The sequence below is a fragment of the Leopardus geoffroyi genome, chromosome C3 (assembly GCF_018350155.1).
Source record: "Leopardus geoffroyi isolate Oge1 chromosome C3, O.geoffroyi_Oge1_pat1.0, whole genome shotgun sequence".
In the NCBI taxonomy this organism is placed as follows: domain Eukaryota; kingdom Metazoa; phylum Chordata; class Mammalia; order Carnivora; family Felidae; genus Leopardus; species Leopardus geoffroyi.
The window spans coordinates 73,383,086-73,402,244 of record NC_059338.1 but is presented as its reverse complement, the minus strand read 5'-3'; the positions used below and the strand labels follow the sequence as shown (position 1 = coordinate 73,402,244).

The 19,159-nt window shown below is 45.4% G+C and overlaps 1 protein-coding gene across 27 annotated transcripts in view; it reads right to left on the bottom strand.

Annotated features, from left to right (window-relative positions):
• The window catches only part of PTK2 (protein tyrosine kinase 2), a 256,802-nt gene that overhangs the window by 163,116 nt on the left and 74,527 nt on the right, over positions 1 to 19,159 (bottom strand). For 25 of the 27 annotated variants that reach the window (XM_045453525.1, XM_045453544.1, XM_045453536.1 and 22 more), the window contains one exon: positions 3,394 to 3,620. In XM_045453525.1, coding sequence (XP_045309481.1) covers positions 3,394 to 3,620 — 227 coding nt within the window. Of the gene's footprint in view, positions 1 to 3,393; positions 3,621 to 7,495; positions 7,500 to 16,920; positions 16,927 to 19,159 lie in introns of those variants that run through there. The other 2 variants (XM_045453537.1, XM_045453547.1) reach the window with 2 other exon arrangements.

Here is a 19,159-nt window from a genome sequence, read left to right as displayed (position 1 = left end):
AGTCCCCTCCCTGCGCCCTCAGAAGATGCTGTTCCAGTGCCGTCCTGCATCCAGCATTGCTGATGAAAAGTCTGTTAAGTGTCATTCTTTTCTCCAAGTACGGGACTCCTCTGGTAGGATATGGAATTTTCTACACACCCTTATCATCCTGACATACCACTACAATGTTTCTAGATGACCAATCTTATTCAATACAGGCCAGCATGGATTAACTTTGACTCTTCTGGGCTGACCCCACACTGAGCTCCAGAGTCGCCTGGAACATGCTCTTGGCACAGAGCCCCAACTACAGCCAAGGTAAGCGACGTCCGCACCCATGGGCTGCTGGTTATGCAGGGACGGGATGCATCAGCCTGCCAGCACCGTTCAGTGACCATGACTGGGCTATGACTGGCACTTGACTTTGGTGGTGCCTGAGGCTGATGATGCAGACAGAGCGCGCCCACACGCCCGTCTCACAGACTCCCCACAAGGAGGCTCTGGCCTCCTCACACTCAGGTGCTGCCACAGGGGCTGGGGACGGCCTGGTTGTGTCCCAGGCCCCGAGGCCTGCCCCCGAGGCCTGCAAGTGCCTCCAAAAAGGAGCCTCTACTGTTGCTGCTCTGTACTCTGCCTATAACTTGATGGGCTCCTACGGGTCCTGTCAACAACCAAACATGTAAACTAATTAAAGTGTAATTAGCACATACATGTAAAAGGAGTAAAATGTATTAACTGCAGCATGAGAAATAATGACTTATGATAAGAATCCAGGGTTTTCCTGGTAAAAATTAACCTTTCAACTCCTCCAAAGGTGGTGTTCTTCTGATCAAGCAGTCTGTCTGATAATCACTTCCTACAGAGCACAACCATCTAGCAGAAATACAATGCAAGCTCCCAAGTTATTTTTCAATGTTTAAAAAAAGGTAAAAGAGATGGGTTGTTGCAATTTTACTATTTGTATTTTATTGAACCTACTGGGTCAAGAACATTATCCTTTCAACAGGCAGTCATAACAGATTACTGATGATACTTCACATTCTTTTTTCATACTAAATCTTTGAAATCTTGCAGTTTCTACTTCCAGAACATCAGCTCAGACTAGCTACATTCAAGTGTTCAATTGCTGTAGACATCTAGTGTTATCAGGCAGTGCAGCAACAGAGGGTCTGAGGCTAATTATTCGGTTACTTCGGACCACAGTGAGCTGTGTCTTTTCAGAAAATGGATGGTCTGGCTTCCTCTTTGCTACCATTATTAAATGGTCTGTCTGCTTCTGCCAAGTGCCTACACTTCCACTCCTAACTCATCCTCCCACCCCATTTCTGTTGTAGGTCATCAGGCTTCAAATGCTGCCACGTTCCTTCCACTGCACTCCTGCCTAGCAATATATGCCGGTCCCTTTATAACGGTCCTCCGTCTGGTGCTTCTCGGGGAGAAAGATGCCATAGGCACGTTCCGCAGTACTATGTTCTTCACTTGTGCAAATCCACCAGTCAACTAATAACTCTGCATTTTCAAACGTTACAGCCTTAAATAAAAGTGGGTTATGAATAATAGCCACCTTCCATCACAGGAAAAGCTGCAGTGAACCAATGCCAATTGAGATTTCTTCGTCTCAAGTTGAAAATCATCAACTAATGAGAGTTATTAAATCTCAAAACATTTATCACCTACTAAGAAATAAAACAACCTGGTTTTCAGCCACATGGATTTGCCTGCACTGATCTTCATAAAAGTTCAACAAATATGTTCTCATAACTCAGGTATGTGAATCTGGTTTAAATTTTTCTTCACAATATAAACGTTTTGATGTCTGGTAAATTTGTAACATTGGCTAAAGGCTTGACATGTGCCCAGTGATCACTGGTTCTCTCCTTGATCTTAATCCTCTTGTGTGCAGTACATTTGATACTAAAATACCTCTGTCATGGAGCCCTTCCAAGGTGCATTTTCAGATATCACCAATCTTGAACATTTGCTAAATGTCTGGTCAAATTCACATCTCTGAAAGGCTCCCCTCCTGTACAAATGCTGTGAAGTTTACTAATAAGGCTGATGGAATGCTTTAAGAAATGTCCTCATTCACCATAACTGAAATTCACAAAGACTAGAACACCTACTAAGAGCCTTCTCATAAAAGTTACACGAGCATACATTTGTATGCTTTCTCTCCAGTATGAATAGTGCTATTAAGGTAGAACACTGGCTGCCAGACTTCCTACCAAGTGACTGTGTTTACAAGCTTAAATGTAAAACAAAACTATAGGGAAACTAGAAAAAGCCATCAAGCTTCGTAAGAAGTTTGTAACAAGAGACTATTTTATTTCAATTATCGCACATGAATAGATGTTAATACATATTTAAATACTGAACGAATTCTTCTCCTCTGAATAATTAGTCCATTTGAATAGTCAGTATTGCAATGTTACAGAGGTAACAGAAAATTACATAGAATTCAAATGTAGTACTATATCCTTAAATCTAAATTCTACCAATTCCTTTAACTTGCTTAAAAATAGTTCATGCATATAAGTTAAAGTGTAGAAAATTAATTGGCTTCATTATTACGAAAAGATAGGGGAGAAAAAAAGATCTATCTGTTCATCCTGGCCCTGGACACCGTCCCCCTTAACGACAGACAGGGAGTAAGTTGAGGGGAAGGAAGGAGGAGAAGGGTTCTGTAACACTTGGCCCAAGCGAGCACTTCCTGAAAATCAACGTCCTGGACTCAGTGTTCTGCAATCACAGTGCTACCCTGTCAGTCCTCCCTGTCGGCACCCTTTGCCTCCGAAGGCGCCTCTCCCTGTTCTCGCCCACGGTGCTCTGCTCACTGACGCCCACGCTACCTCCTACGCTCAGCTACACACAGGCTTCCTCGCCACTAGGAGCCCTGGGAAGTGCACCCCGCACGGGACAGCAACCGAGGCCGTGGGTGTCTCCCCAGTAGGACATAAGCTGTACAAGCAGGGGCCCTTTCGATCCCAGAGCTGTGACAAGGGTCCGGTCTGTAGAACCTATCAGTTTTCGAAGAGTCTATCCTATTTTGAGTCATGCAGATACCTTCAAGATTCACCTTCTAGGAAATAATTTATTTCCTAAGTATTAGAGTTTATTTTCATTGCTTTGTTCTCTTATATCCTGACGAGTTAAGAAAAAAAAAAAAATAGAGAAAAATGCCACGTCAGTGGCATTATATGAATAATACATGGTTCAGTTATTATGTTCCTACGAAATTTTACAATTAAAACTCTGGTCACATATTAACTGCATAAATATTATAAAGAAAAAGGTAACATCTCTGTAATGTGAGAAAAAAAATTTTTATCTTTTTTTTTGGTATGTGCCGTTAACGTCTGTGCCTATCTAACCTGCCATTTACACGGAGGATGTGTTCTAGGAAGACGCACTTACCCTGACATCAGTAGCATCTCCGTGCCTGATAATACTGGCCCAAGTGGCTGGCTCACTGCTGTTCTCAAAATAATGAAAGACCTTCAACACTCGCTCCATTGCCCCGGGGGAACGTTCCACTCCGGTACCCAGATGGGTCTTGGTACTCGAATTCGGGGTGTGATTCAAGTTTGGGTCAAGGTAAGCAGCTGCCATTATTTTGCTTGGTGCTATGTATCTGTCATAATCTGCAAGAGAAAAAGAATCATCAGCGTACAATTCTTGAGACCTATTAAAATGTGGTTAAAATCAATGAAAACGCGGTATGCTGATCCTTACGTTAACAACACCGTTCTCCGTTCTTCCCCTGTGGTGTGTTATATGCCTGAGGTGAGCGTCAGGAGAACGGAGGCCTGGTCTACCAAAATAATCATTGTATTCGCCCACACCCAGGGCACTACCTAATTCACAGTGGCAGAATAAATATCTGTTAAATTTGTATTAACAGATTAAAAGGCCAGGGGTCCTACTTCAGCTCTGTCAAAAATTCACTGTGTTATCTATAAACAGGTTAAGTTTCTACCTATAACGGTTAAGTTACCCTGTTTACAGATAACACGTTTGTAAATGTATCATCTTTTTAAAATCACAGCCTTTAAATCTGTGGGAAAATCTCATAAGAAAGCCAAATATGTTAATTTTACTGCCTACTTTTGAAACCTTTTACGTGAGATACAAGTTCTTTCTTCATACGATAAAAATTCAACAAGAAGTCACTACATGTACTAGGCACTGGTGATGAAAACCCCTCGGTCAAAGCCAGGCTGTCCCGTGTTAGCCAGTCCCTCAGCAGGAGAGTCAGACAGGTCACAACTGAGAACAAAACTAAACCAGAAAGTAAACAAATAAATGTCTGCTGGTGTGACAGGAGGACTTCCATTTGAATGTGAGGGAATAGCCTGGCCAAGACTAACACTCCCACTGAGAAAACTCAGATAAGTCACATTAAAAACCAGCCCAAACAATAGCTGGGAGTCTGAGACACCGTGAGGCAACCAGGACAGCAGGGGACACAGATGGAGACATGAAGAGATGACTTATCAAAGGGCATATGCCAATTCTGGGCCTTCAAGAGCGTGAAGATCAACAAAGAGTCACGGATGGTAGAAACCAGCGGGGCTTTTGACAGTGAGAGACCCAGTTAGGAGCACGGGGCCCCCAGGACTCTGGTGAGCAGGACAGAGTGGAGAACTGAGTCACACACTTTGCTAGTTGTCCCCTAAGACAGTCACCAGTCCCAAAACTAAGCCCAGAGGGAGCTGGGAGCAGCTGAGCGAAGCTGAAGGTCGGCAGCAGGGGCCAGGAGTCTACCCGGTTATCCCCTCCCAACCTCGGCCCGGTACAGAGGACATGACCAGCGTGACCAGTAACGTCAGTCTAACCAGCAGAAAGCACTACGCCCCAGCACAGTTCACCTCTGCACGGGGAGTACCCACTAAATACGCACATGAGGCATTCGCTAAAACTGACCCCAAGCCAGGTGAAAGAGTAAGGTTCAAGAAATACCAAAGGACTAAATTATTCAGAGTATATTCCGTGGCTAGCATTAAGCTCGACAACGACAAAATAACTATAAAATCCCCAATTGACTGGAAATGAAGCAATGTATTTCAAGTAACCCATTAGCCAAAGAGGAACTCAAAGTATTTCGAATTCGAGGCTACAATTAAAAGAAAGATCAACACTACGTGTAGACAGAGCTGTGCTTAGATTAAAATCTATGCTTTTTCTTTTTCTTTTTAAGAGTTTTATTTTTAAGTAATCTCTCAACCCGACATGGGGCTTGAACTCACAACCCTGAGATCAAGAGTCACATGCTCTACCAATTGAGCCACTCAGGCACCCCTAAAACCTATAATTTTAAATGCATATGTCAGAAATGAAGACTGGAAATTAAGTATCTAAATCCATATCTCACAATACAATTTAGAAGTCAAACAAAATCAAGGTTGTTTTGAAAATAAATAAATAAATAAATAAATAAATAAATAATGCAACTGACAGCATCCAACAAGCCTGATCAAGGGAAGGAGAGAAGGAGAAAACTAACAATACTGATGATGAAGCACAACAGAAGGAGGAGGTCGAGAGTAAGAGGTAATAACACAGTACGAGATATTAGGAAGAGAGTACCGTGAACGACTTCATGCCATGGAATACGAGAGTTGAGACGCACGCACAGCTCTTTGCAAAGTGCAGCTCAAGCCGTAGAAAGTGCTGAGGTACAAAACCCAAAACAGAAATACAAAGTCTAAATAGACCTATTCCATTAAAAATGGTCAACCTGTGATTAAAATTCTTCTTCCCACAAAGGAATATTTGAATTCTTCCAACAAGTTAAGGAAGAAGAATATTAATCTTACATAATTTCTTCCACTGAACAAATAGGGAACATATCCCAAGCTATTTTATGAGACCAGCAAAACAGTGATAGAAAACCAGACAAGGACAATAAGGGAAAGGGCACAACTCAGTCTCACTTATAAACACAGGTGCAAAAATCTTAACAAAATATTAGCAAATTTAAGCATTCCATATTTAAACATATGGGATTCATTAAAGGGATACAAAGGTGGCTTAATATTCATTGTTAACAACAGCAAAAGCTGGAAGCGGACAATCTGTGGTCCAGCCAGACAATGGAGTGTTATTCGGGGCTAAAGAGAAGTGAGCTACCAAACCATGAAAAGACTCGGAGGGACCTTAAATGCATATTACCAGTGACAGAAGCCGATCATACTGTACGATTCCAACTACATGCCAACCACAGAGACAGTAAAATGGCCAGTGGATGCAGAACCGGGGGGGGGGGGGGGGGGGACAGGGATGAACAGGCAGAATACAGACAATTTTCAGGGCAGGGAGAAGAGTATGACTGTATAGTGACCGATACCTGTCATGACACACCTGTCCAAACTCACATCATTACTCCACCAAGAGGAAACCCTAAGGTAAACTATGGACTCTGGGTGATCCTGATGTGTCCGTGTAGGCTTGTCCACTGTAACACATGTGCCACTCTGGGGGTCGGGGGGGGGGGATGCTGGTAACGTGGGAAGCTATGCATGTACCAGGGCAGGGGGCACACGGGAACTCTCTGTACCTTCCCCTCGATTCTGTCGTAAACCTAAAACTGCTCTTAAAAAACGGTCTTAATTTTTTAAAAAGGCAATCAATTAATTCATCATATTTCAGAAATGAGAAGAACCATAGTTGTCTTAACATATGCAGAAAAAAACATCTGGAAAGTTTACTAACCACTCATGATAAAAACTCTTAGCAAAGTAAGAAAAGAAAGAAACTTCCTTGATCTGATGGAGAGTATCTGCACTAAAAAATGAAATACTGGCGGGAAAGAGCCCCCTGCCGGGCCTCCACAAATAGAGTAAGGCCACGGACGCCCACCACACCGCTTCTGACTGACATCATTCTGGAAGTCCTATTAGCCAGGTTCCATGGGCGAAAAGGGAAGTTAAACACCGGGTGAGAAGCAAGGAATAAAAGTATCATTATTCACAGACTGCATGATTATGTATGAAAAAAATCTGTAAGAACATACAGAGAAACTACTGGAATTAATGAATGAATATAGCAAGGTTGCTGGACGATCCAACAAAATCAACTACACTTCGGATTGCTAGAGCAATCTCTTTTGCTCCCCAAACTAGACAGTAAGGATGACTAAACACAGTACCAACTGATTCCTGGGAGGAAACACTACATCTCCAGAGTGCTCAGAAAAGCTGACATTCTAGCAATGAAAATCACTACTCCTAATACTCAGTGTGTCAAGGGAGAAGAAGCCACACCAAAAACACTACACAATATACTCCTATGGCCCCAAATCAATAGCAAAATCCTTCATAAGTCCTTAAGGAGTCGGCCAGAACATTTTTAAAAAGAGAAACCATTGCTCTATGACCTGAGCAAAGCACTTCACGACAGAATGTGATTTTGTTTTACAGTTTAGTTCTTTCATCTGTTTGTCAAAAATCCTATTTGTGCTATGAAGTCTCAAATTGGCAATATTTCCACCACCAAGCCTTCCATGACTCTTCTAGACAGTTCTGTATCAGATTGTGTTAACCACCACCCACCTCCCCTACTGGTGGCATTCATGTTTGTCTTTTTGTGGGTCTTGAGGATTCTGAGATCTTGGCATCAAGGCCACCTCTCTGGCGGTCACAAAACCACAAAAAGTCACAAGACTTTGGTTTAGTCAGCGTGAGGGATGGTCTCCACCGTGGAATGAGAAGTCCCAAGAGAGGCTTTTGGCGACACTGACTATTCTGTTTCCCACAACTGACAGTTCCCTGTGTCGTCTGTGCTCCCGTATTTGTTTTTGACCCGCGTCTAAAGCTGTACAGCCAGCGCTGCCGGTCTCTGCGTCTCTAAATGAAAAAAGCCCTTCACCAAGTCAGCACAGAGACGCACACCCTGCGGGGTTCGGCAACCACAGCCCTCTGTGAACTGTGGCCAGTTCTATCTTCTAGAACTTTTCAAGGCTAATCGGTCACAGGCATCTGCTGCTCCCTGTGCACGCTACAAATGATCTTTTCCAAACACCTGTCAAAGAAGAAGAAATGAAAAAACTGTACAAACTGAGACGAGCTGCCCATGGCACAGACCCACGTGAAAGGGTCTCGGACCACCTGTGGCAAAGGACCAGTTCCGATTTCCAGCCTGTCACAGATCAATACTTACGTAAGATGCAATGAGAAGGAACTTCTAGGAAAATGAAATTTAAAAATAAAAGGCAAAAGCACAAAATTTCTATCATCAGAGTCACTTAACATAAAATTACTGGGGCGCCTGGGTGGCTCAGTCAGTTGAGCGTCCGACTTCGGCTCGGTCATGATCTCGTGGTTTGTGGGTTCGAGCCCCAGGTCGGGCTCTGTGCTGACAGCTCGGAGCCTGGAGCCTGCCTCAGATTCTGTGTCTCCCTTTCCCGCTGCCCCTCCCCTGCTCATGCTCTGTCTCTTTCAATAATAAATAAACGTTAAAAAAATTTTTTAACATAAAATTACTGCCAAATCACTATGAAAGTTTCTAGCCAGATGCTTACACCAAGTTCTACCCCAATTTTGTCATAAATGGTGAAATTCCAGCACCGACGCCAGCCTGCCATGCACGCTTTGCTGCGCCCCCACTGAGGCATCAGAGGGCTCTGACTTGGCACACCACACGGGGGTCCAGGGCCTCCTGTAAAGGGAGTGTTGACCTCGCTGCTGACCAGCAGAGCCTCAGCGCTCTCTTTAACACAGGAGACACCGCAAGAAGTCCTGGGGCCCACCTTTTTCTTCTCTTGGAGGAATAAGGACAATCCCAAGTCAGGGTGTCAGGAAACAAGGTATTGGGAAACGCTGGAGTTCGCTCTGAGCACCACCTCCACCCCCACGGTCTGATACAAACGTCCCGTAAAACAGCACATGCAAAAGAGAAAGAACAAACATGTCCAGAGTTCCTGAGATGGTACTCACTCGGGAATTCACCCAGGAACTTGCATGGTGAGACCCCACCAAGACAGCAAACTGATTACACCTGAAATATGCTGGCCCTTCAATAAAACTTGAGAAGCTTGCCAGAACTTGAGAGAAGCTGCAAAGAATGCAAATCGATACAACTAAATTAAAAAAAAGTTAAGACATAAACAAGTCTGGAGAATTTTTAAGAAGTTGGTGGTGATCCTAGTTAAAGTAAACCCTTAAACAAACTAGACTGGTATAAAAACTTTCTTCTCCCAAATTTTGTTCTTTCACACAAGATCTGGGTTTCTTTGCTCATAAAAAACCTAACCTGAACCCCCTAAATTTCCTACACTGATTTTACTTAACAGAGAAGCTAACATTGCTTAAGTATATGTATCAGTAAGTGGCAGCTTCTATCTTCCAAGGGTAGCTGTACCGATACCTCCCATGCCCAACCCTGTTCTTCCAAGGTGACTCTGGATCTCTCTTCAACAGGTGGAGTCTCTGTTCCTTCCTTCCCCTCAAATCTGGGGGAGCCTCTGACTAGGCTAAGAAACATCCTATGCTAGGTATTAAGAGGCAAACTAGGTCCCCTTGGTTCTCTTGGGATGCTCGTTCATGAAATGGGACCGCCATGCTATCCAGAAGCGCAAGGGGCCCAAGAACGGAGCTCCGTGAACCAAAGCCTGAGCTGAGCGTCGGGCTGACAGCCAACATCAACTTCCCGGCCGCGAGGCAGCGCCACCCTGACAGTGGACCCCCTGACAGTGAACTCCCAGCTGGGCCAGCCTCGCGACCACCTGGGGGAAAGAGACAAGCTGTCCGTGTCGAGCCCTGCCCAGACTGCAGATCGGAACAAAGTAAGTAATTCTTGTCATTTTAGGACATTAAGTGTTGGGATGACTTATGATCAGCAACAGGTAACTGATAGAACATGGATTCAAACTACAGTCAGTACAGGTGGTTTCTCGCTGTGCACAGGGGCACAGAACCGTAAGATGACCTGACAAACGTGGTCTGAACCACACCTGCCTCTTCTTCACCTCCCTCGTTCTAGAACAGAAGATACAGAGCAAGAGTCTTTCCGTTGCCTCGGCAAACTGTCACACTCCTTTCTAAGTTTTGGGCCAACATCTAACATCTCGTCCCTGGTACGCTCAGTGTATCTCTGAAAACCCCTCTAGGGTGAAGCCCTCAGGGCCATGCTCTTTTTTGTCACAACTGTTTTCTTCATTTATGTCAGCAAGTCCCCCTCTATTTACCAAGCCCATTTGACCACATTAACTAGACAGTCTGAATCAACAGCAAAGTCAACGTTCCTACAGTCTATTTTTTTTCTGTAATTCTGTTTCAGCTGGGACCCTGCAAAGTAGTCTGCACGGCGTATCTGCCCCACTGCACCTGCACGCCCGCTACTCTTCACTTCCCGCCAGCTGCCGGGTTCCTGCATCGGCACGATCTCCACTTGTCACATTACAGCCTATCCAAACTCCCCACACAGGCTTTAAAAGTTGAAATAACTCCCTGATCCACTGGCCAAGTTAATGAAACTGTATCTACGGGTCCCTATGGCGGCTTCATGCAAACCAAGGCCTCTCCCATTCTTACTACACAGTCACCAATTTCACATCTTCTTTCTTTTTAAAAAAAAATTGTTAACGTTTATTCAGTTTTGAGAGACAGAGACAGAGTGCGAGTAGGGGAGGGGTGGAGAGAGAGAGGGAGACACGGAATCGGAAATAGGCTCCAGGCTCTGAGCTGTCAGCACGGATCCCGACGCGGGGCTCGAACTCACAAACCATGAGATCGTGACCTGAGCCAAAGTCGGACACCCAACCGACTGAGCCACCCAGGCGCCCTTCACCTTCACATGTAAGCACAACATCACTTCCAGTGTTACCACTTCTTGTTTCAACTCTTCATTTCATCTTTGTTGGTCAATTCCTCCCTTTGATGATCCATTTTTATAAAATGTCACAGGGGTTTATCACTGGCAAAGAAGAAGGCAACGCAACCACACACTTCGCTGTGTATAAACTGAGCAACAGATGCACAGTGGCCAGTCACGAACAGACTGTGACAGAGGTAGCGTGACTGGCCACTGATCACACTTCACATCTCTTATGTACGTAGTGATCTGTAGACTGAGTTTGTACTTTACACATTTACTCACAGTTGATATATGTGTTAAACTGAATTTGAACCATTCTATTGAGGATTAGTATCATTTAACTAAGCCACAGAAATGGATATTTGTGCATTCTAGAACCATGCCAAGCATGGGCTGCCTGTATAATAATTCAACTAATGTCTTTATTTAAAAAATTGTTTTGGGGGGCTCTTGGGTGGCTGGGTCGGTTAAGTGTCCAACTCTTGATTTCAGCTCAGGTCATGATCTCACGATTCGTGAGTTCACACCCTACATCAGGCTTCTCACTCACAGTGTGGAGCCTGCTTGGGATTCTCTCTCTCTCTCTCTCTCTCTCTCTCTCTCAACCCCTCCCCCACTCAAACTCGCTTTCTCTCTCTCTCTCAAAATAAATAAACTTAAAGATTGTTTTCTGAATTTCAGATAATATGGCAAACTAAATACATCATTTACTTTATTTGAGGTATCACTGTAAAAATTTTACTATATTTCTGATAATACTCAACATTCATTTTTCATATAAACTTTAAATTAATCTCTAAGATCATTAATATTGAGACCTGGAAAGTAATTGGTGAATGATTTTTGGAGACTTAAAAAAAAATCCTAAGGAAATGAGGAATGGCAAAATACAAAGAATACCATTTGTGCTGAGTTACATACAGTCTTACTTACATTTTACCTATTTAAACATATCTGTTACTGGGGCACCTGCATGGTCCCGTTGGTTGAGCATCTGACTCTTGATTTCGGCTCAGGTCACGATCTCAGGGTTCATGGAATTGAGCCTCCCAGGTTCTGTGCTGCCAGCATGGAGCCTGCTTAAGCTTCTCTCTCTTTCTCTCTCTTTCTCTCTCTCTCTCTCTCTCTCTGTCTCTGTCTCTGTCTCTTTCCTGCTTGCTTGTTCTTTCTCCCTCTCTCAAATCAATAAACATTTAATAAGTAAATAAACATATCTGTTATTCATAAAACCCACTTAACAAGTGCTGGTAAGATGAATAGGTTTTAAACTGAAAGTTAAACGTGTTAAGTGCATCATAACCTCCTTGCTCATATTTAAACTCAGAAAGATAAAGGTATACTAAAATTGCTAAACAAGGAAAGGTTATGAATGCTAGAAAGAAAAGTAAGTTCAAAGGACCTGATACACACCAGCTAGCCGTGGCAGTCAAACGGCCACTGGAGCCACTGGACAACAACCATGATCTCTTCCCTTATCTCATAAAAGGAGGAAAACCTAGAAATAATTGGAAATAATCTTTTCCATATATCTAAGTAGCTCAACTCCTAAAGCAAACGTTAAAGAGATCTGTCCTGTGATCCAGATGGAAAACTGATCCTTTCCTTCCCTGATATTACAGTCACGTCCTACACTGGGCATGCCTAACACTGCTAAACCCTTCTCATATGGGGACTTGGAAAAAACAAAACTCTGCTTTACAAGTGCTTTGTCAACTTACAATGTTAAAAGTGATCAAGGTACACTCTGTGCTGGATTTCCTAAGCTGACCGCTCTGCTGTAGAAGCCACCTCCGTGTGCTCAGGTGGCCGTGCTGACGGCCCCTATGGGTACCTGCCCTCCCATTTAAGGCTTAAAAGTTAAAAATCGACAGCAAGGGGAGATAGGCCTTCAAGGTTGTTTACGATTTCGGCATGCTGTGAAAACAAAGGGGTTTTCTCTGAAGACACCTCTAATTAAAAATGGGACAGGAAATAATGACTTATTTGAGACAGTGTCTTCAACCACACCGATTATGTGTGAAGCCTACACTAACACCCGTGAGGGTAAACGGAGCATCCCGGAGGCCATACTACGGCTTCTAGTATTTCCCGTCTCATGAAGACGGCTGCCCAGCTCGACTTAATGAATCCAGAAGGACTTAAATCAGATAACCCAACTGGCCCCAACAAAAGCGAACGACAGGAGACATCTTTCTCTTGTTGGTTCAGTCTACTCAACTGTTCAACAGCCGCTCCAGTCCTCTCTGCCCTCCTAACTTTCCCGTTCCCTGTTTTTCCCGAACAGGCACATTAGCCAACAATCTGTCCAACTGCCTATTTTATTCTCTCTCCCTAAAACTTTCTTTTCTGTTTTAAATGTTTATTTACTTATTTTGAGGAAAGAGAGAGAGAAAGAAGATGAGGGTAGGGAAGGAGAGAGAGGAAGAAAAAAAACGAACAAGCTGGGGGGAGGGACAGAGAGAGAATCCCAGGCAGGCTCTGAGCTGTCAGCCTCGAACACTGAGATCATGACCTGAGCTGAAATCAAGAAGTGGACACTTAACCGACTGAGCCCCCCAGACACCCCTATCTCTAAAACTTTCTAGCAAGAACCTTTGAACTAAAGCTATGAACCCAAATGGTGCTGCATTTCACCCCAAAACTGAGAATCACATTTCCTTTTATCCGCAGTACCAGAATATTATTAACCCCAAGACACCTAACTAGGCTCTGGGCCCCATAACTAGCCAATGATACTGATAGCTCCTTGAGCCCCAAGAGAGCTCAGGGAATATGAGGAACAGGAAAAACTATGAGCCTAGAGATCAACAGTCTGGGCCAACCATCCTTCCTCACAGAGCCACAGACACCAGTACGTGATCTCTTTATTTCTCTCAGGGCGTTTGTATTCCCCACCCAGACCAACTTAAGTACAGAATAATTGTTAAAAACCAGTCATCACGTGCAATGTATTTGTATCCCCTCAAAACAGAACCACAGAATTAATGACTCTCTGTGAAGTCAGAGGACCATCCCTTGCATACCAGATCAAAATGAACTCTCCAGTTACTTGCATTCTATTAACAGTCCAGTGTGAAATTTTGCTGGGAAGGGTCACCAGTATGTACGTATGAGGATTTCTACACTGGCTGGGAGTTCCCAATCTAGAGTGCGGGATCCATTCGTCACAGGTAGCTATGGCACACGTACCAACCAAACCAGTGCGCGCTCTGAAGGCTCAACTCGCCAGCAAAAAGTTCACTGACTCATAGTCTTAGATGTTCTAGTTCCTCTCGACTATTTACTGGATGCCAAGGTGGAACTCTACGATAGGGATCCTGGCCAAATAATTTAGGAAAAGTGAAATAACTGATGGATCACCCCCCAAAAAAGTCCACTTTGGAATCCAAGAGGGACCAACGTGTTCCAAGGGACTTCTTCTCTCAGGCCTAAGCCAACTAGAAAACCAGCCGTAACAAGTGTATTTCTTCAACTTCACAGTTTCTTGCAACTGTTGTGTTACCAACTTCCTCTGCTGGTGGAGAGCTAGGTATTTAAATATTATAACAAAGGCACTGTGCTGAGCTAAGTAAGATCCAATTAAAGCTAGAGCAACACAAGGAACTGAAATGGACAAAAAGGGAGTTTGGAGAAACCATGATGAGGAAAATGGCCCAGAAGTAGCCTAACTAAAGAAGAGGGGCTTCCAAGAGGGCACCAGCCAGTCACACGACAGACAAACACGTCACACACACTCCACCATTTCTAGGAGCACCTCCAGGAGCGCCTCCAAGTAACTGAAGCTGCCTTCCCAGACGGCCATCCACGTGCTCAAGGCAACTTCGATAACTGCAGCCAGTCAACCAGAGGTCTTTTCAACACACAAATATAGGGGCTCCTGGGTGGCTCAGTCGGTTAAGTGTCCGGCTTAGGCTCGGGTCATGATCTCACAGTTTGCGAGTTTGAGCCCCACGTCAGGCTCTGGTGTGGACAGCTCAGAGCCTGGAGCTACTTCCGATTCTGTGTCTTCCTCTCCCTCTGTCCCATCCCCACTCATGCTCTGTCTCTCTCTCTCTCTCTCAAGAATAAATAAACATTGGGGCGCCTGGATGGCGCAGTCGGTTAAGCATCCGACTTCAGCCAGGTCACGATCTCGCGGTCCGTGAGTTTGAGCCCCGCGTCAGGCTCTGGGCTGAGGGCTCAGAGCCTGGAGCCTGTTTCCGATTCTGTGTCTCCCTCTCTCTCTGCCCCTCCCCCGTTCATGCTCTGTCTCTCTCTTTCCCAAAAATAAATAAACGTTGAAAAAAAAAAATTAAAAAAAAAAAAAGAATAAATAAACATTAAAAAAAAAAGTTTTAAGGACACAAATGTAAAGATGCTGCTTAATAATCTCCATCTTCTCTAACAGAACGGTGACATTTAGTAACACGAGTGGATGAACGAACTGGCCTAGCCGTACGGTGGAGCACCAGTGTTCAGCCATAAAAAGGAATGAAGTAGTGACACCTCTACGACGTGGACAAACCTTGACAACATCTTGGTAAATAAAAGAAGCCAGAGAAAAGGCCATATACTGCATGGTCCATTTATACGAAAGTTCCGGGATGGGAAAATCCAGAGAGACCAACGGTAGATGAGCGCTCGCCAGAGGCTTGCGGGGGTTGGGGGTCGACCGGCAATGGAGCTGGACGGTGGTGCTGGATGTACAAGCTTGTGTGCATACTTAAAGCCACGGGATGGTACACTCCAAAAAGGACAGTGTCGTGTTATGTGAAATTTTGTTATGTAAATTTTATCTCAATTAAAAAAAATGTTTTTTAAGTATAATTTTTCTATCGCTCCAAAACTTTAAAAACCGACAATGCTAAGTACGGCAAAGCCGCGCGGCAGCCAGAGCTTTCACAGCCTGCCGGCTGGGCCGCTATCTGACGCAGGCGCGTGGGACACAGTTTCCGCGCTAGCCGAAGAGCTCCACACGCCCTGACCGGCCGTCTCTCCCTCAAGCGTGTGCCAGAGAGAAACACAGGCACGTGTTCACCAGAAGACACACGCAGCATTTGGAGCAGCACCACGCATGCAGTTCAAGACTAGGAACCACCCAAACATCCATCAAGAATAAAACAAACTGTGCTGTGCTCTTAAACGGAAGGCCACACGGCAACGAGAAACGAGTGAGTGCTACACACGGCAACGTGGATCAATCTCACAGATGTTACGACTGGCCAAAGAGAATATCAACTCCCAAAATAGGCAAAACTGAGTCACGGTGGTAGAAATCAACGTTGGCTAGCTTCCCAGGGGCACCGACTGAAAGGAGCCAGGCTGTGGGGGCTGGTAACACTGTAAACACTGACAGGGGAGGGACCAGTAAAATCTATTACCAGGATACATACATGAGTCACTTCACAGTACATGTGCTTTACTTCGATTATACGCCTTTATTTACAAAATGAGAACAAAAGTTTCTGCCAGAAGGCTCTTCTGCAATAACTGACCAAAAGCAACGTGCAATACTAAAGAGCACTGGCCAAAATTGTTGCCTGAGCCACAGTTACCAATCCAGCCAAGAAGAAATGAACCTCTTCTCTGTAGACGTGAGCACACGGCATGCACCGGCTTCAAGCGCCCGTCTCCTTCAGCAGTCTGACTTAACCAAGCTGCCACGCTCCCCACATTTCCTTGGTACCTCCTGTCCTTACTGTCCCTTCAAAGTTGGCTCTTTGGTCCCCTGCAATGAGCCCTGCTAGGCGCTGTGCCCTGTACTGGGTCCCTGAGCCCTGAGAGCGTCACAGACACTGAAGCGTCGTGTCTGTGATGTTTAGAGACAGAAGAAAGAGTAACTAGCAAAGGAAATGAAGACGCTGCAGCCGGTGGGCTGGGAGGGAATCCTAGAGGCACGGCTTAGAGACCAAGTCAAGGAAGGGGTCACCCCCACTAGCTGGTCAAAGGAAGAGCCGCTGCGCCCTGAGCCGGCGATGTGGTGACAGGGGGGAGAACAGCCCGGTGAGAGGATCCGGAGAGCGTGTGAAGAAAGGAGGTGCACACAGGAAACGTAAGGAACTCTCGGCATTTTGCTGCCAGGGGGACAAAGACGTGGGGGCCCACCTGAAGAGAATGCGGGGTGCTCCTGCCGGCCCCGCCGGGTGGCACGTGAAGGCCACACAACAAACACACTGATTGGAAACCAGGCCAGGCGACCTGGCAGATGTTCAGTAACTACTTAACAAAAACCCCACTTTCCTCGAAAACAGTATATGCTACGCCTCTATTCAGTAAGACAAAACTGCAGCGCCTCACGGGCTCCGTCAGTAGAGCGTGTGACTCGATCTCAGGGTTGTGAGTTCAAGGACCACGCTGGGAGTAGAGCTTACTTAAAAAAAAAAAAAAAAAAGACAAAACTGAGTCCAGTATTACAAGGTAAAAACACAAGAAGCCTTTTACTGAATATTGCCAATGCGTCAGGTACCTAAGCAGTTTCGTCGTGTGTATTATCTCATTTAGAACTTTGCGTGACAAGTTACGTTAGGAGTAGCTAAGGCATCACGATGCTGAGCTAGGACTCTGGGTTGGCTTTAAGTCCTGCTCCACAAATACACACTGTTAGTATGTCAACAAGTCATTTGACCTATTTTTTGAACTGCAGTGTGGCGACGGCATTGATTTCACAGGACTATCACAAGGATTAAACAGAAACACATGGACAAAGACCACACGACCCAGAGTGCATCGTGTGTATGACGAGGACGATGATGCCAACAATTAAGCAGCAAACACCTGCACACCAGCCACTACGTGGCAGGGCCACTCTGGTAATTCACTTGGTCCGTCTGATCCACACACCCGCCCCATACGGTAGCTCCGACTGTGAGCCCGGACCCCGAGGCTCCAAGAGGCTAAGCGACGGGCCCAGCATCACACAGCTATGCGTGACGGCACCACAGCCTGCTCTCGTCTCCACACCACACACTTGCTCCTCCGTGCCCGGTCCACGGACTAGCAGCACAGGCAGCATCCAGAGTTGGTAAGAATCCCACCACAAACCTACTTCGCAAGGATCTGGGCTTCAAAATCACCACGTGACCCCTGTGCAAGTTTCGTCTGGGAAACACAGCACCGGGACACCTGTATCAAAACTATCAAGTTACATTATGATTTACCAGTTCATCCCCACCCCCGACCAAAGTATTATAGTAGACTACATATAAGGTGCTTTCCTGGACATCAGGACAGAATAAAGAAACAGACCGATCATCAGGACAGCACATAGTCCCTGCCCCTACGGCCCTCATTAGAAAGACCATCGCAGACAAGTACACGAAGAACATGGTGCTGAGGGAGATGCTGGGAAAACAGCATCACCCAGACTCGGGGCATGGTCAAGTTCCTACAGAATAGGAATTGGTCCAAGTTGGGATCTGGAGAATAGGTACGTCAAACCCAACAGAAGACATGTCTGCCGGGAGAGGTCAATGATCCAGAGAGTCAATGCAAAGGCCAACGTGGCTTTAATTCAAACGGAAGGGAATTCAGACAAGGCCAGCTCCAGAGGCAGGTGGGAGCCTGGCTGGTGTCAGGATATGCACCCGGGGCAGCAAGTAAGTCCGTGCAGACCAATCAGAAAGCTTTTGTTACAACCCGGGCAACATTAACTATGACCCAAGAAGTGGAAACATTTGAGAGCCACAGAAAAGTCAAAAGCATAGGGGTTGGACTAACTTGCATGCATAAGATTAAAGGAAAGGCAGGGGCGCCCGGGGGGCTCAGGTCATGATCTTGCGGTTCATGGGTTCGAGCCCCGCATTGGGCTCTGCGCCGACAGCTCAGAGTCTGGAGCCTGCTTCGGATTCTGTGTCTCCCTCTCTCTCTCTTTTTCTCTCCCCCGCTCACAATCCTTTCTCTCTCAAAAATCAATAAATATTTTAAAAATAAAAAAAAAAGAAGATTAAAGGAAAGTCAGCAACCATTTTTCTTGCTCAGCTCACTGAGCAGCAAAGAGCCACCAGTCTGTGGAGATACAGAACACAAGAGGGGCAGATACCGCTTGTCTGACGAAGGGGGATGAGCAAGAAATAGAACCGTTAATTCAGTCCGGTATGTGATACTGGGTACAACGCAGGCCTAAATGCCTGAACTCATGGGAGTGGAGCTGCGTGGTGCCTGGAGGTCAGGACGGGGGAGGAGGGGGCTGGGCGTCTGGAAGACTACTCTGGGAAGGGGAGTAAAGCTTGGCGGGCCCCATCCGCTCTCAGGCTTGGGTGGGGGGAAGCAGCTGATATTCTGGCTGGGACTCTCTGAAGTCTTTTTAAAAACCTTATCATTTCATAGCTATAACCGACTCTTTGTAACCGAGAAAGAGACATAAATTTACCTCTGGGGAAATGTTTCCACG